Source organism: Protopterus annectens, chromosome 11.part0 (genome assembly GCF_019279795.1).
Source record: "Protopterus annectens isolate FY-2018-M chromosome 11.part0, PAN1.0, whole genome shotgun sequence".
NCBI classification, from domain to species: Eukaryota; Metazoa; Chordata; order Ceratodontiformes; family Protopteridae; genus Protopterus; species Protopterus annectens.
The window spans coordinates 301,328,282-301,356,175 of record NC_056745.1 but is presented as its reverse complement, the minus strand read 5'-3'; the positions used below and the strand labels follow the sequence as shown (position 1 = coordinate 301,356,175).

Below are 27,894 nucleotides of genomic sequence, written 5' to 3'. Positions count from 1 at the left end.
ATCTCCTGTCTCATCCATTGGGAATTCAGCACTCCAATCTTCACGCCCTCAAGCTAACACTGCGTGGTTTCTCCACTTCCAGTGATAGTTAGACAGTCCAGACTTTCTTCCCCAGTTTGCAATACTATCTTGGCTTTCCAGAAAGCTTCTACCAAGAAATTTAAAGAAGCAAATGGAAAATATTTTATGTTTGGGCTTCTAACCAGAATATCAACTCTTTTTCAGCACCAGTTTCAGCCATTTTTTTCTTCTTCTAACAACTCTTTTTAAAGAAGGAGCTAGTTTCTCTACAATTAAGCTTTAGATGGCAGTGATTTCAGATTTCCTCTCTGGAAACAAATATTTTTCCTCTGGCTTCATCCACATTGTGTAAGGCCTTCATGAAAGGCATTTTTCTCCTCAGACCCCCGATAAAGGGCCCTTCTCCTTGGGACCTTACTGTGGTCCTTCAAGGTTTAACATCGAAACCCTTTGAACAGTCAGACAACTGTGATCTGAAGTATCTTTTATGGAAAATGGTTTCTGTTTCAGCTATTACTTCAGTAAAAAGAATTTCTGAGCTCCAGTCTCTCTCAGCTAAGCCTTCTTACATTGTTTTTCATAACGACAAGGTGTCTCTGCAGACCAACCCTCTTCCTAAAGTGGCATTTGAAAATAACATCAGCCAGTCCCTGCAATTACCAGTCTTATTTCCAAATTTTGTAAATAAGGGAGAATACATGCTTCTTATCCTTATGTACTCAGACAACTTCATTTTTATCTTCACAGAACAAATCAGTTCAGGAAGTCCATCCAGCTTTTTTTATCCTTTCCCCCAAATCGCTTGGGTCAGGCAGTGCCTAAAGATGTTCTTCTATTCATATGCTGCAGTATTCATCACATATGGGAGTTTGCTTCTGGCTAACTTGTACGTCCGGCCATTATACAAAAGTCTAAATGCTACTGCTAGGTATGTGTGACGCTGCACATCCTCCTGTGTAAGTCAGTCTTAAAGGGACGTCAGGTATGAAGCAGACATCAGCACGCACCAACCTCAGGACTTTTGTTCTGCCTGTCCGATCACCTGCACCAGCCATTCACTCACCAGATTAGTGTTGAACCGTGGTTCAGATAAGCACCCAGTTGGAGTTTTATCATTTCTAATTTCTTGCTTTTGCTACTGCTTATTTGCCAGGTGATTTCATGTCAGCTAGGAGGGGCAAGTGTCAGTGTGGTAGGCAGATTCCACATAAAGATGCCCACAACCTCTGTTTGTTCTGTCTAGGCCCAGAACATATCCATACTGCCTGTGATATTTGTAAATCATTCATTCCCAAAACTCTTAAGGAGCTGTCTAGCTTTGCATAAATTGTACTTAGAGAACCAGCATCTTAAGCATCTAGCACAGGAGATGGAGGTGACGTTGGGTCCTTCTGACAAGCCACAAACTAAAAAGGCCAAGAAATCTTGGCCTGATCTACTGGCTGTGCCCTGTCTCTTGGATGTCCCTCCCAAGACCTGTGTAGGCCTGTGGGTCATTCCGGAGTCAGTGGATGTCCCTTTGGTGAGTACCACAGGGGAAGCCTTGAAGGAGTCTACCAGCACATCCAAGAGGGAAGTGAAGGCATCCAACTCTGGCAAAAAGGGGAAACCTCTTCTCGTTATTTCCTAAGGTCCTCAGGGCATCACTCAAATCACTGTGCATGAGGATGTGCTGACTGACGTAGTCGAATGCAGGCTGACGTCAGGCCATTCCACATTCCAACACATGGAAACTCCCAGAAAGTAGAGAGTGAAGACTAAACACATTGCCCGTGCTCCGCCAGAACACCCTCATGATTGGTAGGCTTTCACCCAAAGCCTTTTCAGTGGCTTCATGGCCCTGTGCCAGTCCTCACCTTCCTCTGTCCCTTTGCAGCATTTTTCTCCCTCCATTGCACTCAAGAGGGCAGCTACAGATTCCTCTTCGAATGAGGAGGAATCTTGTGAAGATGAGACACTGGCCTATTCCACCCATATAGCTTCACCCCTAGGGTATGCCTCCCCAGAAGAAGAATCTAATGGTACAGGTTCCCCTGGGGAAGATATTCCATTTGGAGAAACTATCCAAAAAATGAAAGAATTTTTTAAATGGGACTGCTGCCAAGTCTCAGATATTCAAAAAAGATATTATGACCTCTTGCAGATGGATTCTCCATCAGTCTCTGCTATTCTCCTAGTTCTGCCAGCCTTCATGGATGCATTTACTGCTGCTTCAAAAATGCCCAGATTCTCAGCCCCTGCTCTCAAGCATCCAGACATGTTCTACAAGATGCCAGAGGATGCTCGGTTCCTATTTAAAGCTCTGTCTGCAGACCCAGCTACCATTTCTATCTCCACTGATAAGGCATTCAAGTTATTGCCTTCTACTTCCTTACTGATGTCTGATAAAGAGAGCAAGATTATAGAGAGACTAGGGAAAAAGGTCTACACCTCTGCTATCCTGGCCTTCAGGACAATTACCAGGCTCACAAAGCCAAATACTCTGTCTCCTCTCTGACGCAGGGAAACTCCTTTGTGAGCTTCCAGATTCTCCTGCCAAGGCAAAACTGGTTTCCATTCTCAACTCCCCTGCTCAAGTTATGAGGCATTCCATCAAGTGCATTTAAGATGCTTCAGATGCCTCTGCTAGGGCAGCAGCCTCTGGGTCAGTTTTAAGGAGATATTATTGGTTTAGGTTACAACCCTTGCCTGATGACTTTAAGGCCAAATTCATGGATGCCCCTCTGGATACTAAAACCTTATTTGGTAGATCCGCTGCAGAACTATTCAAATCTTTTACAGGAGAAAGATAAGGAGCTGCCAGACCCGAAGCATATCCTGGTTTCTCCTGCTCCAAGGGTCCAAAGGAACTGTCCAACAAAGACTGCCTTTATTAGGAAACCTGTCATGCCTCCTCCTTCTAAAAGCAAGAGAGGCCCTAGGAAACGGGCTTCTTCTAAATCTATCTCATCCACTCCTGTTCAGAAACAGCCCTTTCAGTCCCAAACTAAGACTGGTAGCCTGTGACCATCCGCCTCCAGGGTCATCCATTCCCCCTGTCTCTTTGTCTTTCTCTCTCTCTCTTGTGACTTTGAATCGGATCACATAGGACTCTCCATCATCTAGCGAGGATATCTCATGGTTTGGGAAATGTATCCCTCCTTCAGAGGCATCCCACAACCTCCAAAGGATCAAATGGCCCTCCTCCATCAAGTAATTTCTGATCTTCTTTCTCAGGGAACTATTCAAGAGGTCCCTTCTACTCAACAAGGGAAAGGGTTTTTCTCCAGGATATTTTTGGTTCCAAGGAAGGATGGCCCCTTGAGATCCATTCTGGACCTTTCCCACCTAAACACCTTTCTGAAAGTCCCATCCTTTCGGATGCTGACCTTACCATCTCTTCTTCCTGTCATTCTTCCCAAGCTTTCATGGTGTCATTGGACATCAGAGACGCTTGTCTTGACATCCCCATTCACCCTCGGTTCAGGAAATTTCTACGTTTTTCTGTTGCTTCCTCTCATTTTCAGTTCTGTGCTTTGCCCTTTGGTCTTTCTGTGGCACCAAGGGACTTCACAACATGCTTGGCTCCTGTCATAGCATTCTGCACACTGCAGGGAATTCAGATCTTCCCTTGTTTAGATGATCTTGTAATCCAAGCCCAATTACTAGACCTACTTCAGGAGTCTCTTTCCTTCACCATTTTCTTTCTAGAGGCCCTGGGTCTAGGCTTCACTATAAACTTTCAGACGTCCTTTCTGACCCTTCACAAGACCATGTTTTTCTGGGGTTCAGGATTCAAACAAACAAGATGCTAGCTTCCCTACCCACAGAAAAGGTGTTGTTCCTCAGCTCTTACTTCCGGAGCATTTTACCGCAACAGTCTATGACTGCCAGGAACTTCCTACGCCTCTTGAGGTTCATGGCATCTACAAATCCCTATGCTTCCCTGGGCCAAACTGCAATGAGGAAAATTCAGTGGTTTCTAAAGACTCTCTGGCTACAACACTCCCACCCCCTGGATTTATTGATTCCACTCCTATCCTGCATAAAAAAGGAATTGGATTGGTGGATACTTCAGGTAACCAAAAATCCTGGTCTCCCCCGTACAACCACCCCTCCCTTCCCTAGAGTTATACACAGACATTTCAGACATGCTGGGGAGCGACTTTACAATTCTGGGATGTCAGGGATGTTTGATCTCACACACAGGCAAAGGAACATATCAAAGTAAAAGAAATGAGCGCCTTGATTTTTGCTTTGAAAATCTTCAAACTCAGGCTTATTGCAGGAGTGCTGAAGTTGTTCACAGACAACACTACTGTTCTGTGGTACATCAAGCAGGGGGGAACAAAGTCGTACTTCCTATGCAGACTAGCCCTATATGCCTGGGAGTTAGCCCTTCAAAGCTGTCTTCCTTCAGGCAGTTTACCTTCCCTTGGCTCACAATGTGGTGGCAGACACATTAAGCAGGTCCATGACCCAGTCCCACGAATGCATGTTACACAGGGATGTGTTTCTGGGCCTGATCCATCGTTGAGGTACACCTCAGGTAGATATTTTTACCTCTCCCATGAACAGACAACTTCCAAAATTTTGTGCTAGGGTTCCACACTCCCTGGCATGGATGGTGGATGCTCTGTCATTTTCTTGGAAGGGGATGTTTCTGTATTCCTTCCCCTCTTACCTCTCCTCCAAAACGTCCTACTGAAGATTCAGCAGGCTCAACCAAAAATCATGCTGGTGACTCTTTTTTTGGCCAAGTTTGCACTGGTTCCCCTTTCTCTTGCACTTAGCCTGAGGCAATCATCACAAGTTGCCCCACAAAATGGATCTACTCACACGGGACAAGGGAACCCTGATGCATCCACATCTGTCAATTCTGAACTTGGTTCTGTGGGTGACAGGATTTTGATTCCCTCTAGGCACCTTTTTTCAAAGGACATGCTTCAAGTTCTGCAGGAGGCCAGAAAACCCACTACTAGGAATTCCTATGTTTCCAAATGGAAAAGGTTTTCCATCTGGTGTCACAAGAAGGATCTACAGCCACTGTTAGGACAAAACTACCGGAACATCCGCTATCTGTGTGAACTGATGAAAGGTGGCCTGTCCTATTCTTTAGTGAAGGCTCACCTTTCAGCTGTCTCAGCTTGTCTGCCTATGTCATCCCCTTTAGTCTCGAGGGTAGAGGTGAAACTTTTCCTAAAAGGTGTCTTTCATATTAGACCACTAAGGAAAGCAGCTTCTCCTCCTTGGGATCTAAATTTTGTATTAGAGAAGGTTACTTTGGAACCCTTTGAGCCAGCAAGCTCCTCTTCCCTGCAACATTGTACATGGAAATTTTGCTGGTGGCCATTAAACCTGCTAGAAGGGTCTCTGAGCTGCAAGCTCTGAAGAATAATCCCCCCTTCAGAGTTTTCCACAGGAGCAGGCTATCCTTGCATACCAATCCTTCCTTTTTGCCTAAGATGGTCAGTGAGTTATCTCTTAACCGGTCCATCAGTCTTCCCACAGTTTTTCCTTCCCTTCAATCTAAAAGTGAGAGAATCCTGCATTCTTTGGATGTGCACAGGCAGCTCAGATACTACCTGGGTAAAACCAAGCCTGTCTGTAAATCTGAACATCTGTTTCTGTCCTACCACCCAAGAGGCCCTGGATCAGACGGTTTCCAAGCAAACTGTTTCTGCTTAGATTTCTAAAGCTGTCTTTTTCTGTTACTCGGCCAATGGTAAGAACCTTTCTTCTCCAGTGAGGATACACTCCACTAGAGCAGTATCCTGTTCTGAGGCTCTCTTTAAAGGCTTGGACATTTGTTCTATCCTGGAGGCAGCTACCTGATCCTCTGTTCATACTTTCATTAAACATTATAAACTCAATGTCATCTCCAAATCAGGTCTGCTTTTGCTAGGGCTATTCTACATAGCTTTGTAGAACAAGCTTCTGCTCCCCCCCAGCTTTCCCAAGCATGAGCTTTGGCATTCTCCCATATGTGATGAATACTGCAGCATATGAATAGAAGGACACAGAACAGTTGTGTAAAATCTTACCATAACCATAGATGTCCTTCTATTCCTATGTTGCATTATTCTTGGTGTGGGATTTACTGCCTCAGGCAACCCTTACATCTGCTCCTATACAAAAGCTTCGTCTTGGCTGTTGTAGTTGCATGGGATGTCAAACTTAGGGCCATAATCCAGGGACCTTAAATGTGACATCTGCGCACACAGACCTCAGAGCTTTTCAGCCGCAGACCAACATCACATCGTGTGTTTCGCTCCTTCACCACAAAACATCTTAAAGCTAAGTACCCCATTGGACTTTTCTTCTTTAACCTCTAGCTGAAGCTTGGCTTGTTGTAGTAATCTTTAGCCAATGTCAGCAAAAAAGGGCAAATGCCAATGTGGGCGCCAGATGCCCCATAAAGACATGCACGACCACTGCATTTTTTTGCTTAGGCCAGGAGCACGATCACACCGCTTACTCTATCTGCCAATATTTCGTTCCTAAGACCATCTAGTTGCACTTAATCTCTACCTAGAAAACCTCTGACTTAAAAAAAATTAGCGCTCAAGATGTATCTCATTTCAGAGTCCCCAACTGAACCTCCGCGAAAGAAGGCCAGGATTCCTGGGCCCTCTTCCACTGCCACTCCACTTTCGAATGCCCCGCGAGCTACTGATTTAGGAGTTGAGGGACATCCGACAGATCCATCTTCTAAGGTGACCTTTGAGGAAGCCGCTTCACAGTTGACGACAAGCACATCCCAGAGCTAACCCAGACATCGGCTACTGCTGAGGTCGAGGGGGAACCAGGCACACCCAGGCCTCCGAATGGGATTCCTCCTCCCGATACAGCTGCCCTTAGCCAGACATCTGATTCTAGGCCTACGTCTAAGTCTACCCCAGTCAAAAAGAAACAAAAAACAAACATCTGGCTACATGCGCTGAAGGTCTACCTGACTGGCAGTCCTTCACCTCATCTTTGATGCAGGCCTTTATGGCCCTTAGGACATCAGCCTCTTCTCCATCTACTCTTCCTCTCCTCAGCCCTAGGCCTGCCTCTGCCTCCTCTCTTCCACCACCTAACTCACAAGACAGGGAAGAAGAGCAAGAGACCTATTATTCATCTTCAGATTAATCTGTATCTTACACTTCCCAAATAGCCTCTCCTCAAGAGTATTATTCCCCAGATGAAGAATCCATTGAAGGGGACTCCCCTCCAGAGAATATCACCTTTGGTGAAACCATAACCAAAATGAAGGAATACTTCAAATGGGACACCTCACAAATGTCTGATACTCAAAAAAGTATTTTGAACTATTACAAATAGAATCTCCCTCCTCTTCTGCCATTCCACCTGTCATTCCTGCCTATTTAGATGCCTTTTCCTCAGCATCAGACACCAGATTCTCAGCCACCTGCCCCTAAGAGACCAGACTGCTTCTACAAGGTGCCTGATAACCAGAAACTTCTAGTCAAACCTCCCCTGGGAGATCCTGCTGTGATTGCCATTTCACGAGATAAACAATCCAGACTCACTCCGTCTGCCTCTCTTTTACCTATGGACAAAGACAGCAAAACGATGGATAGAATTGGAAAGAAGGTTTAAACCTCTTCCACACTGGCTTTTAGAGCCATCAACTATCAAAACCATATGACCAGATATGCTCTGGACTTGGTCTCTCAAACCGCTACTCTGCCGGCTGCTACTCCAGACTGCCCCACTATATCTGACATCTCTTCCAAATAATCTCTTGCTGCCCAAGTAGCCAGACACTCCATTAGATATAGTTATGGTGCTGCAGAAGCCTCTACACACACTGCAGCATCTGCCACTGTACTCAGGAGATATCCCTGGCTTCGTCTGCAACACTTACCAGAAGACTTCAAGTCTAAACTCTTAAATGCCCCTCTGGACTGTAATTTCCTGTTGGGTAAACAGTCAGCAGACCTATTCAAAAATCTGCAGGAAAAGAGTAAGGAATTGCAAGACATCAAGCATCTTCTGGTGTCCCCTATTCCTAAATATTACAGTAATTACCCTGCCAAAGCCACCTTTGTCAGAAGAAACCCTGCCCCAGCTGAACCTACCTCTTCCAGACACAGAAGAGGAGCCAGGAGACACCCACCTTCTGGGCCAGCTGTCTCTCAGCCCCACTCTAGACAGCCCTTTCAAGATAGAGGAGGCCCCAACAATGCATGACTGCCTTGCCCTCCTTCCCCTTTCTGCCCGCCTCTCCCACTGCCTCCCCTTTTGGAAAACCATCACCACAGACAAATGGGGTTCTGGCTGTTATTTAAAAAGGATACTTCCTCTCCTGGAAAGAAAGACCACCATTAAGGGGTGTCCCCTTCCCCCCAAAAAATCAGAGACACCTCTTCTCACAGGTTCTGACAGACCTGAACCTGGGCACCATAGAATCTGTCCCTCCAGGGCAGGAAGGGTAGGGCTTCTATTTAAGACTATTTCTGGTCCCCAAAAAAGATGGACCATGGAGACTGATTCTAGACCTTTTCTTCTTAAACCTATTCTTAAAAGTGCCCAACTTCAGAATGTTGTCCCTACCAAATTTACTCCCTCTCATACCAGCCCAGGTGTTCATGGCCACACCCGACCTGAAAGAAGCCTATCTGCACATACCCATTCTACCCCCCACAAAAAATTCTTACATTTTTCTGGAGCCTCTTCTCACTTCCAATTTACTGCATTGCCCTTTGGTTTGTCCCCTAACCCTAGAGTGCTCACAAAATGCCTGGCACCTGCCATAGCCTATTGCAGAACACAAGGGATCTAGATTTACCCCTACTTGGATGACATCCTGATCCTAGCAGACTGCAAGGAAATCCTGTTAATCCATCTAGAGTTCACCACCTGCCTATTACAAAGACTAGGGTTCACCCTCAACCTCCTAAAATCCTCCTTAACCCCAGAACACAACAAAATATTTCTGGGTTGCAGGGTCAAAACAGACAAATTGAAAGCCTTTCTTCCCCAAGACAAGGTCAGTTCCCTGACACCCCACTTCAAATCCCTGCTTCAGACCCAGCAAATAACTGCAAGGCAATTCCTACAGGCCCTGGGCCTAATGGCAGTCAACATCCCCATGCTGCCACTAGCCAGAATGCACATGCGAAAGCTACAGTGGTATCTGAAAAATGTATGGTCACTGCAACAACATCCTCCAGAGCAATAAATCACTCCTCTGCCCTGCCTACAATCAGAAGTAAAATGGTGGCTTCAGCAAGTTCAGCTGAATCTGGGCCTTCCGCTGCAGCTACCTCTCCCAAACCAGTTCATTTATACAGATGCTTCAAACTTAGGATGGGGAGCCACAATGGCAAGCTACAGGGTTCAAGCAAAATGGCACCCTTCCTTAAAGAACAAGCACATCAACGTGAGGGAAATGCCAGCAGTCCTTCTGGCACTGAAAGCCTTCCTTCCACTCCTACAGCCAGGTGTTCTCCAAATAATAACAGACAACACCACAGTTAGGTGGTACCTCAACAAGCAGGGAGGGACAAAAGTGTACCACCTTTACAGACTAACCTAGCTTCACAACACAACTTGTCCCTGCAGGTATCCTACATCCCCTCGCAGGACAACAAACAAGCAGACCTGATCAGCAGGACATCCTCTCCACATCACAAATGGATGCTGGACAGGAATGTCTTTCTAGATATTATCCACCGATGGGGCACACCTCAAATGGATTTGTTTGCCTCCCCCCAGAACAGACAACTGCAGACCTTCTGCTCCAAGATGTACTCCCCACTTGCTTGGAGAGTAGACACACACAGCATTTCATGGAGGGGAAGGTTTCTATATGCCTTTCCTCCCTTCCCATTAATTCAAAAAGTCCTCCTGAAAATCAGGAGAGACAATCCAAAAATCTTGTTTGTGACCCCCTACTGGCCAAGGCAGCACTGGTTCCCCCTACTTCTCAATCTAGCCAAGGGCAATCACCACAAGTTACCCCACAAGGTGGACCTTCTGACACAACAAAAGGGAACCCTCATCTCCACCCACACTTGCAAATGTTGTCACTGACACTGTGGGTGATAAACTTCTAATTCCCTTCAGGCACCACTACTCAGAGGACGTGCTTTCAGTCCTGTAGGAGGCCAGGAAACCTACTACAAGACAATCTCACTTAGCTAAATGGGAGATATTTTCAAAATGGTGTCTGGGCAAGGGCAAGGATCCATGCATTGCAGATCCCTCCTTAGTACTTACCTGTGTGTGTGTGTGTGTCAGCTAATAAAGGGGGGACTCTCTTACTCTTCATTGAAAGTCTACCTTTCAGCAATCTCAGCCTGTCTGCCACTAGACCCTCCCTTACTAGCCAGGCTCAATGTTAAGCTATTCTTAAAAGGGGTCTTAACACATCAGACCACCAAGAAAACCCATCCCACCACCATGGGACCTGAACGTCATCCTGGAAAAACTAACCCATTTGAACCTGCTAGTATGGGTACTCTGCAGATGTGCACATGGAAGACAGTCCTGCTAGTGGCCATAACTTCAGCCAGAAGGGTGTCTGAATTACAGGCCCTAATGGCCTGCCCTCCATACACTACCTTCCACAAGGACAGGGTAACACTAAGAACTAACCCTTCCTTTATGTCAAAAGTGGTCAATGATTTGTCCTTAAACCAGTCTGTTCATCTACCCACCTTCTAACCTTCTCCTACCAATGAAAGTGAGAGAATACTCCACTCCCTAGATGTACACAGACAGCTAAGATTTTACCTGGACAAAACAAAATCCACAAGAAAATCCAATCAGCTCTTTGTTTCCTTCCACCCCAGGGCCCTGGGCAAGGCAGTCTCCAAACAAACCATTGCATGTTGGAGTAGAAAAGCTATTTGCCTATGTTGTTCACACTGTGACAAAAGACTCCCACAGGGAATTAAAGCTCACTCCACCAGGGCAGTAGCAGCCTCCAAAACCTTCTTAAAAGGCCTGGACACTGCTTCCATACTAGAAACAGCCACATGGTCCACCATTCACACTTTCACCAAACACTGCAAGTAAGACAATGTCTCCAGAGCACGTACAGGATTTGCCAGAGCAATCCTGCAGGGCTTTGTGGAATCAGCCTCTTCAACCTCCTCCCTTCCTTCCAACTAAGCTGTGGTACTCTCCCACACCAAGAATACTGTAACATAGGACTAGAATGACATAGAGTAGTTGTGTAAAATCTTTCCGTAACCATAGATGTACTTCTCTTCCATGTCGCAGTATTCCTTCCCACCCACCTAACCCCCCTTATCCTTTCTCTCACTCATTACTGATCTGTCTTAGGTCTCTTGGGGGTTATACCCTACCCTGTGACCAATTTAACCACATAATGGCTTCTTGACCCTATGCCTGACATCACTGGCTACTCTACTGCAGCTGGGCTTTCAATTTCTGAGGTCTTTGTGTGCAGACATCACATTTAAGGTCCCTGGTTTTATGGCCATATGTGTGACATCCCACACAACTACAACAGCCAAGTTGAAGCTTTTGTATAGGAGCCGAAGTATGGGTCGCCTGAGTCAGAAAATCCCACACCAAGAATACTGCAACATGGGAGAGAAGGACAGCTATGGTTATGGTAAGATTTTACACAACTGTTCTATGTCCTTCTCTTCTGTATGCTGCAGCATTGCTAACCACCCCACTTCCCCCCTGATGCTTGCCTGTCTTTCCTGGTGATGTTTTTTTCACCTAGGCTCAGGCTGGTGCTTGGCAGCATTCAGTTCTGAGGTTGATGCATGCTGTCATCTGCTTTATACCTGACATCCCTTTATGACCAACGTACATGGAAGGACATGTGGCATTGCACATACCTAGCAGTAGCATGTAGATGTCTGTTTACTGGCCAGATGTACGAGTTAGATGGAGGCGAACACCCATATGTGATGAGTACTGCAGCATATAGAAGAGAAGAACATCTATGGTTATGGTAAGATTTTACACAGCTATTCTTTCCTGTAGCCAAATGGATTACTGATTACATTTCACTGGTTTATTCTAAAAAAGGACTAAATTTACCACAACTTCCTGGAGCTCATTCCACTCGGTCGCTGGCTACTTCATCTGCCTTTAGGTAAAGAACTTCCATTGAAGACATTTGTGCTGCAGCTACTAGGTCAAAAATCCACACTTTTGTTACACAGTACAAGGTGGACATCATTTCCAGAAGCAGAGCTTCTTTTGGTTCTACAGTGCTCTTGCATCTCCTTCCATGGGGGGTCTCCTGAAAGCTGTTTAGCTGGGGACTCTGTCCCATTGGTGAGGAAGAATGAAAAGGACAACATCAGATTTGTAAGTTATGTACTCACCATAACTTGGCATCTTTGTTGTCCATTTTCATTATTCCTCATCTTCCCTCCCATCCGTGCCCTGTCCTTGTCACTCCTGGAAGTACCTGTTAGACTGTATTGGCACTATTCAGTTCCAGGTTTGAACCCTGACTTTCTTCTGTCTATGTCTGCCTGTTATATTATGGGAGATTAGACAGCAAACTCAATCTGAAGTGTTGTGGATGGATTACAACATTATGGGTAGAGGGATGAGCTCGAGAGCTGGATCCAAAATCTAGTGTATGCGGCCGAGTCAGATCCGAGGATTGGATATGAACCCATTGGTGAGAAAGAATGAAATGGGCAACACAGATGCCAAATTATGGTGAGTACATAACTCACAATTTCATGGAGACATTGGCACTGGGAAGTATTAGCACAAATCTTCAAGACTCGACATACAGAAACAAAGTATCAACTGGTAAAAGGCACTCCATCAGCCTCTCCCTGTATATTCTTTAAAAAAATAACACTACTGCCTTTAATAAATATAAGACTTCATCAGAATAAGTACAGATACAAGAATTTGCAGTTAAATAAAATGAAAAATAAATCTCATGTTCAAATGTCAACCAGTATTTATTATAAGTTCATAGGTATATAGGTGTGTATATTAGGCTAATGACCACAGGGGACTTTATAAGCCTAGCCATGCAGACCAGATATATCCAGTGAATTATTATGCCTCAGAAGTTTTTTCAAGGGGTGTATGTTAGGGCATGATTTAATGGCTGCCTTTGTCTACCCGAGACATAGGCGTCAGACCACAGGTGAATTCCCAGATGTTCTTTGTGTTTCACTGTTGCAGTCATTACATTTGGGTTATCTGCTTGCAGGTTGCCCTCACTTGGCCTGATTAACAAAGTCTTGGTTCCTGTGTCGGTTGCTGTCCCTTCTTCCATGACGTCAGGTCATCGGGGGTATAAAACATGCAGCTGACACCATTACATCAGTCTTTCTTGCCATGCGGTGCCTGAAGCAGAAGCAGTTTGCAAGTGCCGGTCGGCCGACTCCTGAAATTTTCATTTTCGAGTTCGACTCCTGAAATTTTCGTTTTCGAGTTTCAGAACCAAAGTCTTCAATTAAAGCTAAGTACCCCGTTGGGGGAACTTTCTTGCTCCTTACCGATGTCAGTAAAAGTTAATAATTGCATTACTTGTGGAAAGCAAATACCTCATAAAGATTTTCATTCGTACTGTATTCCTTGCCTAGGCCCTGACCACGGCATACCTTGCTGTCGGTTTTGTGCTTTATTTAATCAGTGCACTGTCCATCATCGGTATATTTTTGCTTCTAAATATTTCGGGTCTCTGTTTTTAGTTATCCAGAAATGTCGTTGGTTAGCCATCAGACTACCGGGAATCTGAAAAAATGCAAAGATAAAGACAGAGACAGGCCGCTGAGGTCCAAAACTGCTGACAACACTTCTCCTAGGTCAGTCGCCAGTTCGCCAGTACTCTGAGGTGCTTTCGCAGCCCCTGATACCCGCTACTTCAGATTCGCAGGCCTCTACTGAGACCCATTCGGAGTCCGGTATGCCGCGAGATGCTTCAGCTATGGAACCCGCGGATGTCTCTACCTTGGCTGGGTCCAGAGCCGCTGTGCAGGCACCGGCTTCTGAGGGTGTATTCAGGCGTGTATGGACTTGCATATTAAATCGATGCCGCCTTCATTACTTAAGCCTAAATCTCGATCCATGTCTAAAAAACCGACACCCAGGCCTCTTTGCCTAGAAAACAAATGATAAGAATGCCTGAAGATCTAACAACTCTAATCAGGGGTAGCCAACCCCCCCCCCCTTCTAATTGGCCTAGGACTGAGGTTGATTATGAATCTTCTGATCAGGATTCTGTTTTTTCTGACTCTTCTGATGACCTGGATTTGTCCTTACCTACTTATGAGGATTCTGATACAGAGGACTCTATTCCCTCTGCTTCCCCTCCTGAGGATTTTTCTTTTGGGGAAACCTTACATACTCTAAGGGAGCATTTCCACTGGGAAAGCCAGGATTTTTCTGATTCAAAAAAGAGGCTTAGGGATTTCCTTCTCCTACTGTAGCATAGGCCTTTAGCTATTCTTCCTAAATCTATGCAAACTGTTAAAGATTTTTTACAAGTTCAGCCTCCTGGATATAGTAGGCGCTGGCCCTCTAAGAACTGGTCCTTTCAAGCCCCTTCCAGGTCTTCTCAAGTCAAACCCGGACGCAGCAAAAACCCTAGGTTTCAGTCCCAGGTGATTCACAGAACTAAGCAGTGGGGGGCCTCCACTTCCAAGTCTGGGAATAATAAGACTCCCCCCTATGGTAAACTGTCTCAATGACTTCCTTTTAAAATTTCCAAGCACTCATCATCTGACTGCCCCATTGGGGGGAAAGATTGCTCTTCATGCAAAGAATTGGGAACTCATTACCCAGGACAAATGGGTTTTAAATATAGTGTCCGAGGGATACAGATTTCACTTCCACATGCTGCCAACACCAAGTGGGTGACCGGACCTTCCCCCAAATCAGTGGGCAGAGACCCAAAAACAAGTACTTTCTCTCTTAAGCATGGAGGCTATTCAACTGGTACCAGAAGAGGAAAAGGGACAAGGTTTCTATTCGAGACGTTTCTTGGTACCCAGAAAAGACAATTCATGGCATCCTATCCTGGACCTGTCTACTCTAAACACCTTTTTGGAGATTCCAAAATTCAAGATGCTGACTCTTCACCAATTACTTCCTATTCTAGCCAAAGATGCCTGGTTGGTAACACTAGATTTAAAAGAAGCATACCTGCACATCCCAATCAGGGAATCTTGCAGAAGATACCTACGCTTCAAAGCAGGCTACACCCACTATCAGTTCTCTGCACTGCACTTTGGCTTATCTACTGCACCCTGGGTATTCACAAAGTGCCTAGCTCCACTTATTGCATTTTGCAGGCAAAGAAATATTCAAATATGCCCATACCTGGACTATTGTCTAATTCAGGCAGAAAGCCAGGACATACTTTTGAATCATCTGGCCTTTGTAAAAAGGGTTCTAACTTGTCTGGGGTACACCACAAATGAAAATAAATCACACCTGGTACCCTGTCAAATTATATTCCTGGGAGCAAGCTTGAATACAACTTCCCAGATGGCTTACCGCACGCCAGAAAAGCAAATTCATTTGACAACCTACTTCAAACAAGTGGCCACAAAAACCCTGCTATCTGCAAGACAAATACTGCAAGCCTTGGGGTACATAGCCTCCTGCATTCTTCTAATTCCATATGCAAGACTGCATATGAGGAAACTACAGTGGTATCTAAAAAGCCTATAGTGTCAACATTCTCAAAACCTAAAAACAATTATTCCTATCATACCTTGCCTATGCCTAGAGTTCCTTTGGTGGGCAGAGGCCTGCCACCAAAACAAGGGACTACCTCTCACACCACCCCCTGCCGCCCAAACCCTAAAAACAGATGCATCAGACTATGCATGGTGGGCTCATCTGGCAGGGAAGTGCATTCAGGGCAAATGGAACCCAAGTCAAATGCACCTGCATATCAATCAAAAAGAAATGTTAGCTGTACAGAATGCTCTGACAGCCTTCAAGGACCACATTCTTCCAGGACAACTAATGGTAAAGATGGACAACACCACTGTTATGTGGTACATAAACAAGCAGGTGGGTACCTCATGGACCCACACGAGTGGAAACTGGAACCAAGGATTTTCAACATCTTGACAAGCAAATGGGGGAGCCCAGATAGAGACCTGTTTGCCTCTCCCCAGAACTACCAATTGAACAAATTTTGCACAAGGACTCTCCACAAACAAGCCTGGAAAGTGGATGCCCTGTCATTCAGCTGAAAAAACCTATCAGTCTATGCCTTCCCCCCTCTGCCTCTGCTCTCCAAAGTACTACTAAAAGTCAAACAGGACAAACCAAGGATGATTTTGTTTGCTCCAGACTGGCCGCGCCAACACTGGTACCCCCTTCTATGCACTGTGTCACGGTTATCTCCATGGCACCTGCCTCAGACTCCTTCCCTGCTGTCTCAGCAGGAGAACCAGATTCTGCACCCTCGGCTTCCAACACTGAACCTTGCAGCCTGGCTAATTACTTAATCTCTCTCCTTTACCATCCCTCAACAAACCTGTGATGGATATCATTTTAGAGGCAGGGAGGCCTGGTACTAGAAAATCTTATGCTGAAAAATGGAAAAGATTCTGTGCCTGGAACATTCTCAAGGGATGAGCACAGCAGCACCCAATTTACCTCAGATTTTCCAATACTTAACTGAGATGCTTCACAAGGGCCTGTCTTTTTCCTCCATTAAAATCCATGCCTCAGCCATTTCAGCTCATTATGACACAGAACCTCCCCTCTTCTTTCATCTACTGCTCAAGCAGTTCCTCAGAGGGACCAAAAATTTGAGACCACTCAGGAGAGCTCCAACCCCAGCCTGCGACCTTAACTTTGTCTTGGAGAAACTCACTCTACCTTCTATCGAGCCAGCTGCTACTGCAGACTTAAAATTTCTTTCTTGGAAAACAACTTTCCTTTTAGCAATCACTTCAGCTAGAAGAGTATCTGAATTACAGGCCTTTATGGCAATGGAGCCTTTCAACATCTTTCATGCGGACAGGTTGCCCCTCAGAACCAGTCCATCCTTCATGCCCAAGGTGGTATCCAGTGTGACTCTTAATCAGTCCATTCATTTGCCAACCTTCTTTCCCAATCCACAGAATAAAGGGGAACAGATACTGCATTATTTAGATGTGCACAGACAACTTAGATTCTACTTGGACAGGACTAAACCTCAAAGGAAATCTGAACAACTGCTGGTAGAATTTGCTGCAGGGGCAGAAGGAAAGACTATTTCAAAGCAAAATATTTCTAAATGGATAAGCCATTGCATTCATTTCTGCTATAAGCACAATGGAAAACCTATCGCCCAGGGGATTAGACCTCACTCCACCAGGGCTGCATCTACCTCTGCAGCCTTTCTCAGAGGCGTCCCTACCAGGGACATCCTAGAAGCTGCTACCTGGAGTTCTGTACATACTTTCACCAAGTATTACGATTTGCCAATTTTCTCTAACTCCAGAGCTGGCTTTGCCACTGCAGTCTTGCAGGGCCTTATAGCTGGCCCTAATGCTATCTAAACTTCTCCTGCCAACCGTACCTTTGGGAATCTACCCAAATGTAATGACTGCAACAGTGAAACATGAAGAACGTAGTACAGTTGTGTACACTTACCATAAATGTAGATGTTCGAGTGTATTCACTGTTGCAGTCCTGGTTACCCTCCCTCCAGCCCCCTAACTTCTTTTGGCTATACCTCTACTTTCCTTTACTATGCTTAAAAGCCTTTTTGTTGTATTTGCTTTTTTGTTGGATGTATATCTTTATGCTTTTATGTTTAATTACTTCCCATTAGGGGGGCACCTGATATCTGGGGCAAGAAAAACTGATGTCATGGCATCGGCTGCATGTTTTATACCCCTGACGACCTGACGTCATGGAAGAAGGGACAGCAACCGAAGCAGGACCCAAGACTTTGTTAATCAGGCCGACTGAGGGCAACCTGCAAGCAGATAACCCAAATGTGCTGACTGCAACAGTGAATACACTCGAACATCTACATTTATGGTAAGTGTACACAACTGTACTTTTCCCATCCACTGGTCCAGGTTGCACTTGAATAGAGTTAGGGAAGGGGTCTGCTTCACATGGATAGGAAGCCCATTCCAGAGAATGACAATTCTCTGAGACACATACTTGTCCCTCCAACATGTTCTGTTTAAGTAGCAGGCAAAGTTTAAATTCTTACATCTAGTAGCCCTGGTGTTGCTTATTTTGCATATGTGCAAAAGGCTAATCAGAGCAGGATCCAAGGAGGCCTTGTATGCCAGGCATAAATCGCTTCTCGTCAGTCTGTAGGAAACAGAGTGTAACGATAGGACTTTGAGGCAAATTGCATAGGGCATTGAGTTTACACCCTGTGTTCTTTTTGTGGGGAACCTTTGTGGACGTTCCAGTTGTACCTGGTCAGGTACATGTAGAAAAGGGAGTTGCACTGAATGATGGGTCTGTTGATGGCAGATTACATGGACACAGTGACTTCCCTGGACCTAGATCTCTTGCCCTTACTTATAAGTTGAGTAGCATAGAATTATTTTCTTGCAGCCATAGATGCATGTTGGTCAAAAGCCAGGTTGCTATCTACAGAGCCCCCAAATCTCTGACTACAGTGTGTACTTTTACAGGTGTTTTGCTAATGAAGTAGTTTCCCCTGGGTGAATGACTTCCCAAAAAATATTATTATGCATTACTTGATATTGAATTTTGAGATGTGGATTTGGCGCCAGTTATTTATCTGTGTTAGACCTTCCTGTAACACAGTGTCTTGGGGGCTTTCTGTGATTGCTCCTAGCTTGCAGTCTTCTGCAAACTTGGTAAGTCAGAGGCCCTTGATATTGGCCTTGACTTCAAAAAAATTTAAGCCAAAGAGGAGTGGGCCCAACACAGAGCACTTGGGGACACCACTGGTGACCAGCCTCTTTGTGGAGGAGGTCTCTTCCATCCTAACTTCCTCGGCCCTGTCTGTGAACCAGCTGGCTATCCAGCAAGTTACATAGGGATTTATGCCTAATTTCATGTCTTTTTTGCAATTTCTGAGTGAGATAGAATATCAAATGCCTTAGCTAGGTGTCATGACATGCAGTATGCACTCTGTTGCCCTCATCCAATGCCTTGGTGACCTTCTCAAAGAAGTCCAACAGGTTCAGTAGATATAACCTGCCTTTAATGACATCAAACTGGGTTGGATCCAGTGTCTGAAAGGTTTGTATGTCATTGATTCATTTTCATGATAATTCTTTCCATGGCTTTGCATATGAGACTGCTCAGACTAATGGATCTTAAGTTCCCAGGAGCCATTAATGGTCCACCCTTATGCAGAAGGATGACTGTTGTGGTCTTCCATTTGCATGGCACTAAGCCTGTGCAGAGGCTATGGTTGAATAGTGGCACCAGTGACCCTGGTAGGTCATATTTTAGGTATTTAGGAGATATCCCAGAATATTATTGAGGCCCATCAAAGCTGTAATGTTAAGTTGTCTATCTCGCCTTCATTCTTGCTGGATGGGTTCGGAGCCGACCTCGGCTCCGACTCGGCCACTCTAAAGCTCGAGAGTTGGTTCCACCGGCTCGAGGCTCCCCTTATATCCCACAATGCTAGGCGAGAGTTACCTCAGATCTCGTTTGCCGCTACAGCTTCGAGGTTGGTTTTCTACCGGTTCCTGGTAAGTTTTAACTTTTCTATAAAAAGTTACTCTTGTTTCCCCTTTTTTAGTTTAATTATTCCTAAGTTAGTGTAGTTTTATTAAACTCTATCCCGAACCTTTTTTCTTCCCGTTTCTTGTCAAAAGAACTTTTAGTTCTTCCCTTGGGCCTTAGGCCTTCCCTTCCCTAGGGAGTGTTTGTGTAGTGTACTAGTGCTTATTGTACTTATTTTTAGTATACTTTTAATATAATTGTGTTTTTTGACAGGGTATAACTGGTGTGTTTGAGTGTGTGTTTGTGTTCACCAGTTAGGCTATGTCTAAAGAAGCAAAGGTCTCGATTCAAGAAGTGTGATGCGTGCTGTCAGAAAATGTCTCTGACAGACGCTCACACTTCTTGTGTCTATTGTCTGGGGCCTTTGCACCTGCAGGACTCCTGTGCTGTCTGCCATGGCTTCAGCCCCAGGGTCCTGCAGGAAAGAAAAAACAAGCTTATATTGAGAGGCTTGTTGAAGCCTGAGGATTCCCTGTCTGTCTCAACAGGGATGCCCTCCAAGGCATCGAGGTCTTCGGCTCCGGCTTCTGAGCCGAGACCTCAGGTTGTTCAACCTTTGCCTTTATCGGCTCCGGCTGGAGCCGATAAGACTCAGTCCACAGTTTCTGTGGCTCTCGGCTCGGCCGGAGCCGAGGTTATCGAGGTACCCGTGTCGGCTCCGACAAGATCTTCGGAGCCGACAACCAGAAAGAGGTCTAGGTCACCTTCTCTTGGCTCCGTTCATTCGGCTCCAGGTTCTCCCCTGCTGTCTGAACGGAGCCAAAGGTCTCATTCCTCTAGGTCATCGAGGCTGTCTGATCATGACCTTCAGAGGGTGGTGAGTCGACTACTCAAGTCTGAGGCACTAGCCCAGATGCTTCAAAGCCCGACTCATCAGTCGGTGCCTGTCCCGGTCCATCCACTCCTTCCTCCTTCGACTCTCTTGAGCTCGGAGCCGGGTCGTGTCGGAACCGAGACTGTGGTCACCTCGGAGCCGAGACAATTGTCTTCGCCCGCTGCCGGCTCCGCTTTTCTTCCATGGAGGAATCTCGGCGCCGGACTTCCCTCGTCGGCTCCGAGGGGTGAGTGGCATCGGACCCTTGTCCGACCCCCTCTCCTCTCGGTGCTTGGCGCTGGTGAGTTCGGCTCCGACATCGGCCTCGGAGCCATCACTGTCGGTGCCGAGGGGGTCTTTAGCTCCTCGGAGCGGGGACCTCTGGCTCTGCCTGACAGGGGTGCTGAGGTCATGCGGAGTGTGTTAGAGCCTGGCTCTACTCCACAGTCGGCTCCGCCAGCCCCTCCCTCTATGCTGCCTCAGGGTAAGTCGACTCACTCCCTCATCTCGGACCGCAGAGAGCCAACTCCTCAGGAGCCCCTGTGGGATTTCATCCTCTTCGAGGCCTCTCCTGATTTGGCAGAAGAGCCCTCGGAAGAGGAAGTGCAAGAGGAAGCACATTGACTCACCTGAGTCTATCACGTCCGACACAGATCTGGATGATTCTGAGGGTTCCCCGTTCCCCTTCTGAAGATGTCTCTTTTGCAGACATTCTGGAGATCCTTAAACAGAGGGGAAATTGGCCAGCCCTCAACCCTTCGGAGGACGAATCTGTGTATCTTGAGGCGTTTGGCTCTCGCCCTTCCACCTCCTGGGTGTCCCCCTTCGACCCCTCATGCAGGTGGTTGCTAAAAAGGCATGGACGGCTCCTGATTCAGTGGACCCCACTCCCAGGAGACCCTCCAAATTCATCACAGCTCCAACAGACAAGGAATTTTTATCTAAAGGAGTCTCTGTGGATGCTATGGTGGTGGCTGCCGCCACAAAGAAGGAACTGGCTGATCCTTCAGTGCCTGTCCATCCACCTAAGGAATCTAGGTCCATGGATAGGTACGGGAAGCGGATGTTCTCCTCAGCGACATTTACTATGCGCTGAATTACCTGTGCCATTTCACTCGTCTTCAAAGGGACTTGATCAAAGAAGCGAGTGAAATGCTTATGACCCTTCAGCTGCGGGTTTCAAGAAAAATGAACACGCAGCTGGCTATCCTTAATTCTATTTCCAACTCCTCCATGCGCCTCCTCTTATGCGGCCGATGGAGCGAGCAGAGCCGCTGGAACAGGGGTAGCCTTACGTAGGCACGCCTGGATGCGGCTATGCAATTTTATGGAACCTTTCAAGACGTCTTTCACAAACTCCCTTTGATGGATCATCCCTTTTGGTCCACAAGTGAAAGAAACCCTGACTAGGTGCGAGACGGATGGCAAGACCCTTTCTGCCGTCGGAGTCCGTTTTCCACTCCTTCTAGGCCTTACCCCAAAGGCCAGAAGGGGAAAGATGTGGTTCCGTAAACAATCTCAAGGGACTTCGCCTGACGACAGAGTCGGTTCCCGCCAGAGGCAGAGGGGAACAACAATGGTAGACGCCGCCCTAGAGGCAGAGGGGTCCGAGAACCAGGGCAATCGAGAAACTTCTTCCGATAAGCCCTTTCAGCATCCCTGAGGTGTTGCCCGACTGCCCATCTTCGGAGGCAGTCGGGGAAGATTGTCACTGTACCCAGAAGCCTGGCTATCCTTGACACAAGACAAATGGGTACAGTCCATCATTTCGAAGGTTATTCTATTCCCTTTCTTCGTTCTCCAAGTCAGTCAAAAATCCTTCCAGATGTTCCACCCGCTCAAAGGGATACAGCAGCTTTGGAAATTTCAAAACTGCTTGCAAAAGAGCTATTCAGCCAGTGCCAGCAGACCAACTAGGATCCGGAATCTACTCAAGGTTCTTTTTAGTTCCAAAGAAAACAGGGACTGGAGACCAATTTTGGATCTCAGTATCTTGAACAGATCGGTCAAGAAAACAAGATTTCGGATGGTCACGCTGCAATCCATTCTTCCCTGTTGGGAAAAGGAAACTGGATGTGCTCTATAGACCTTCAGGACGCGTACTATCACATAAAATGAACAGGCGCCCAGGAGATTCCTCCGCTTCAGGCTGGGAACCAGTCATTTTCAATTCAGGGCCCTGCCCTTTGGTCTCACCACTGCCCCCCAGGTGTTTACCAAATGCATGGCAGTGGTAGCTTCTCACCTGAGACGACAAGGATTCCAGGTGTTTCCATATTTGGACGACTGGCTCCTCACAGCTCCCACCAAGCATCTCCTTCTGATGGCCAGAGATTACACTTTTCGCGTCTGTCAAAAACTGGGTATCTCAATAAATTGCGAAAAGTCTGTTTTGTCGCCTTGTTGTACTATTACCTACATAGGCAAAATTAGATACTGTAAACATGTCTGCAACACTAACGAACCAAAGGATATCAGACATTCAAAATTGGTATCACTACTTCTCAACAACAACAGAGCCAAAGCCAGGTTAGTTCTAAAGGTGTTGGGAATCATGGCAGCGCCATACCCTCCTTCCATTGGCCAGATACCACATGCGGATCCTTCAGTGGATGCTCTTTTCTCAATGGTCATACCAGGAACTTCCAATGTCTCACACCATTATGATCACGCAAGCGTGCAAAAGCATCTCATGTGGTGGATGTCTTCCCCAGCTCCTGTTGGGGAGACCATTTGTTCCACCTCCTCCGGTTGCTACTCTGACAACGGATGCCTCCCTGATCGGGTGGGGGGGGGCATTATCAGGGCAGGACAGTCCAGGGCACATGGCAACCAAACGAATGCCACTTGCACATAAATGTTCTGGAGATGAGAGCAGTGCTTTTAGCGTTGCAAGCCCTTCAACACTCTCTTCCCTTGGGAACGATTGCAATCCAGACAGACAATATGTCTGTAGTGTGGTACATCAACAAACAAGGCGGAACCAGATCATACCCCCTGTGTCGAGAAGCACTCAGACTGTGGCAATGGGCGATTTCTTCTCAGCGTTTCTGATAGCAACGCACATCCCCGGGAAGTCCAATCACATTGCGGACAAGTTGAGCAGAGCTATACTCATGCCTCACGAGTGGTCTCTGAAAGACTCTGTAGTGAGAGAGATATTTCTCAAGTGGGGTCAGCCTTGCTGCGATCTTTTTGCTACTCCCCAAAACAGCAAGTGCAGAGAATACTTCACTCTATTTCCTTTACCAGGCCAACCCAGCAGGGACGCGCTAGTCCAAGTTTGGCCCCGGGGACTTCTGTATGCATTTCCTCCTTTCCCACTGATCTCTCAAGTAATACAGAAAGCTATCGCTCAGAAGGCCTCATTGATCCTCATTGCTCCTTACTGGCCTCGACAAGTGTGGTTCCCCTTTCTGCATCGATTTCTTTTGGAGCGACCGTGGAATCTGGACCTAGTTCCAGATCTTTTGATCCATCAGTCGGGTCAGTTTCATCGCTCCCTCCCCTCTCTGAACCTCACTGCTTGGTTCCTCCACTTCCAACCGTAGCCAGGCTTCCTCAATTATCTCACTCTGTTAGAGATATTTTGATAGCTTCCCATAAATCTTCCACTCGAAAGATTTATTTGAGTAAGTGGAAACGATTTTCATATTGGGCACAAGGAAAGGACATAGATCCTTTCACCGCTTCCATCCAACTAGTCCTCGATTTTCTTGCTGAACTCTTCCATGCAGGTTCATCTCCATCTACTCTTAAGGTTCAATTGGCAGCTATTTCTAATTTCCATGTGGGTATTTCTGAATCCGCCTAATGTCCCACAAACTCTGCAAAGCCTTTTTGAAAGGAGTTTTTCTGCTCAGACCTCCTGTAAGAAATCCTCCTTCTCCTTGGGACCTAAATTTAGTTCTTGCTTCGTTGATTCTTTCCCCTTTCGAACCTGCAGCTTCATGTTCCTTAAAGTTATTATCATGGAAAACTCTCTTTCTGGTGGCTATCACATCAGCTAGAAGAATTTCAGAACTTCAAGCACTCAGTTGTCGTTCTCCTTACCTTGTGTTCCATAAGGACAGAGTTTCCTTACGAACTAACCCATCCTTTTGCCCAAGGTGGTTTCAACATCAAATCTAAACCAGTGCATTGACCTCCTGTCTTTTTCCGGAGTATTCAAATAGGTCTGAACAAAAATTACACTGTCTGGATGTTCATCGTCAATTAAGGTACTACTTGGACAGGACGAAACAATTCAGAAAATCTGATCAGCTGTTTGTCTCCTATGGAAAGCAGAAAGGGACTTCCAGTTTCAAAGGTATCTTTATCCAGATGGCTAACATCTCTGATTACCCTTGTTTATGAGATTAGACACAAAAAACTGCCTAATAAGCCTAAAGCCCATTCCACCAGAGCTTTGGCTACTTCTCTAGCCTTCCAAGACAGACTGCCTATTGACACCATCTGTGCAGCGGCTACTTGGGCTACTCCTCACACTTTTATTTCCCATTATAAGTTGGATTTAGCTTCTAGGCATAGAGCTAATTTTGGTTCCACTGTTCTCAGGAGTCTGTTCCGTTAGGCCACCCGGGACAAGGTGCTAGGGACGCGGTCCCATCCAGCAAGAATGAAGGCGAGATAGACAACTTAACATATAGAAGTTATGTTCTTACCATAACGTTCCATGTTAGTTGTCTTCTTCTCGCCTTCTTCTTGCGTCCCACCCTCCTTCCCCCTGGCCTGGACAGACCTAGAGGAGTTGTGATCGTGACCTCTCTTTCTACCACCTCTTTCTTAGCTATATGCTATTATGCATATTTCTTGTTTCAGGATGTAGGTCACCCTTTTTCTCCCTGTTGTTAGAGGTGGTCTCTGTTATAGTTATTCTGTTTTATACTGTTACTATCTTAAGCTGGGGTTAGCTTACAAACGAGATCTGAGGTAACTCTCGCCTAGCATTGTGGGATATAAGGGGAGCCTCGAGCCGGTGGAACCAACTCTCGAGCTTTAGAGTGGCCGAGTCGGAGCCGAGGTCGGCTCCGAACCCATCCAGCAAGAAGAAGGCGAGAAGAAGACAACTAACATGGAACGTTATGGTAAGAACATAACTTCTATTTTTTATCCTTAGAAAGTGCATCTAAGACTTGCTCCATGCTGTGATAATTGGAGGGATTATGTTTGATGGTATTTCCTTGGAGGATGCAGTTAGGGGATGAGTGGGAGGTAAAGTTGGATCTGAATTTATTAGCCAGGTGTTGTTACATCTCCCAGTTCTCTAAATGGTGTTTTACCAGCAGTTTGGCACACTGTTGTGTGCTGCCTTTGAAGTTTCGGACATAGCTAAAAAAGGTGTAGTGGTTTCCCTTGGCCTGAGGCTCTATCTTTACCTCAAAATATGCTTTGTTGGACTTGATTAGTCCTCTAAATTGTCTATTCATTTTGATGAGAAAGTTTTTAATCTTTTTTGATGTTGTACATCCTAATTTTAGCTATGATTTTTTTTCTTTGCTGTTAGTTTTGGGCTTACGTCTGGTAAGCTAGGCATCCTTTATGCAGTCATCAACATGGCTTTAAGTGCTTCTGTGAATAATTCCTCATAGGCTACTGTATTATCTGAGTTTGGAGGGGACTGAACTTTTGACATGTTACCTCTTAACAAAAGGTAGTTTGCTTTGGAGAAGTTTTTTTTTAATGTTACTGGGTTTGTTAGGGTGACAGAACTGTTTCTTATTTTGAAGTAGTCTGCTTTGTGGTCTGACCTTACCATAGAGGACATGACACGGATGGGTAGGGATGGACAGCATTCTCCCGTATCTGTGAGTACCAAGTCCAGTATGTTTCTACCTCTGGTAAGCGTGTGTACTAAGTGATCCATGGTGTTTGTGTTTACAAAATTTAGGAATGTCTGCTCTTGCAAATTTGGGATCATGTAGGATTCCCAGGCTATGGAGGAATAAGTAAGTATTTGGTTGAATGGTGATAGTCTCCAATAGCTGTTATGTATGAGCTATGGATTTCATATGATGTAGTGTGACATGTAGCTTGCTAGGATATGGTATGGGACTTTGTGGTAATCTGGATGTGAGGGAACTCCAGTACGTCATCTTGTTTAACCAACCTAGAGGTATGCTTGTTATTGATGTAGATCAAGACACCTGCATCTTTAGCCCCTGTCTTTGCAGTCGCTGGTCTAAATGTGTGAACGTAATGCAGTTGTGTAAGTTGAACTTAACATAACAGTAGAAGTTCAAATGATCACTTCTGCAGTAACCACTCCCTCCCTCCATCCCCCTTGTTTTTTTGTGAGTTTTCATATATTTTTTTTTTTTTTTTGCCAGGGTGTGGAAATTTTTATTTATTTATTTTTTTTTGTTCTTAGCATTGCCCTTTCAGGGCTCAGTCTCTCTTTGTCTGCTGGCAGGAAAGCATTGAAGGGCTTCACACCTTTTAGTCAGCTTAGCTCAGCTCAACGTATCAGCTTAAGGTACTTGAGAGTTTCAGCAAGTGGAAGGTGCCCTGAAGCTTTGCAAGCTGGCTGGCTGTTAACCTATAGCTAAGTCTACTGCAGCAATGATCATTTGAACATCTACTGTTATGTAAGTTCAACTTACACAACTGTACTTTTTAGTACAGTTACATGAGAAGATATTGTAGCCTACTGTGTAAAAAAACTGATCCATACTGAAGTTTACTTAGGCTTAACATTTTTTTGGAACATTTCATGACAGTTTGATTTGGCAGAAGATGGTGGACTTAAAGTGGATGACCACATGCGTACTTCAGTACCAGATGTGTACGCTGCTGGTGATGTCTGTACTGCAGCTTGGGAGCCCAGTCCCCTCTGGCAACAGGTGTGGTAAAGACTTTAATTTGTCCTCTAAATTCAACTGCTTTTTGTGGTGAAGAAAGTAACAATACTTTTCCCTGTAGATGCGACTGTGGACCCAGGCTAGACAGATGGGGTGGTATGCGGCAAAGAGTATAGCTGCTGATATACGTGGAGAAACAATTGAAATGGACTTTTGTTTTGAGTTGTTTGCGCATATTACCAAATTTTTTAACTACAAGGTGAGTCTTGCCATTTAAAACCATTAACACTGGAAATCCTCAACTGGAATGTGTATATATTTCTGCAAGTTTTCTGTATATCCTTTCTCAGCGGCATTTCATGAGGATGACAGTTTTAATTTAGAGGGTTTGGCAGGAGAATGTGATCATTATCTTCAACAATCCCTCTCCTACTGTTTCATTTTCATGTACTGCATTAGTTCTGGTTTGTAGACCATTGCTGTAGATATTTGACCCCCAAGCATAATGGACATTGTATTTTTTAACTTGTTCAGTGTGATGGTGCAGCAACTTCGTTTTGAGTCTAAACAAAAGTTTATGCACAGTCTACAAACATGTGTCTTTATTTACAAACCTGGTGT

The 27,894-nt window shown here is 45.6% G+C and overlaps 1 protein-coding gene across 1 annotated transcript in view; it reads left to right on the top strand.

The window, feature by feature from the left end:
* Positions 1-27,894, top strand: part of PYROXD1 (pyridine nucleotide-disulphide oxidoreductase domain 1) — a 940,027-nt gene that overhangs the window by 790,010 nt on the left and 122,123 nt on the right. The window contains exons 10-11 of the mRNA XM_044087812.1: positions 27,193-27,315; positions 27,395-27,532. Of these exons, the coding sequence (XP_043943747.1) occupies positions 27,193-27,315; positions 27,395-27,532 (261 nt within the window). The remainder of the gene's footprint in view (positions 1-27,192; positions 27,316-27,394; positions 27,533-27,894) is intronic.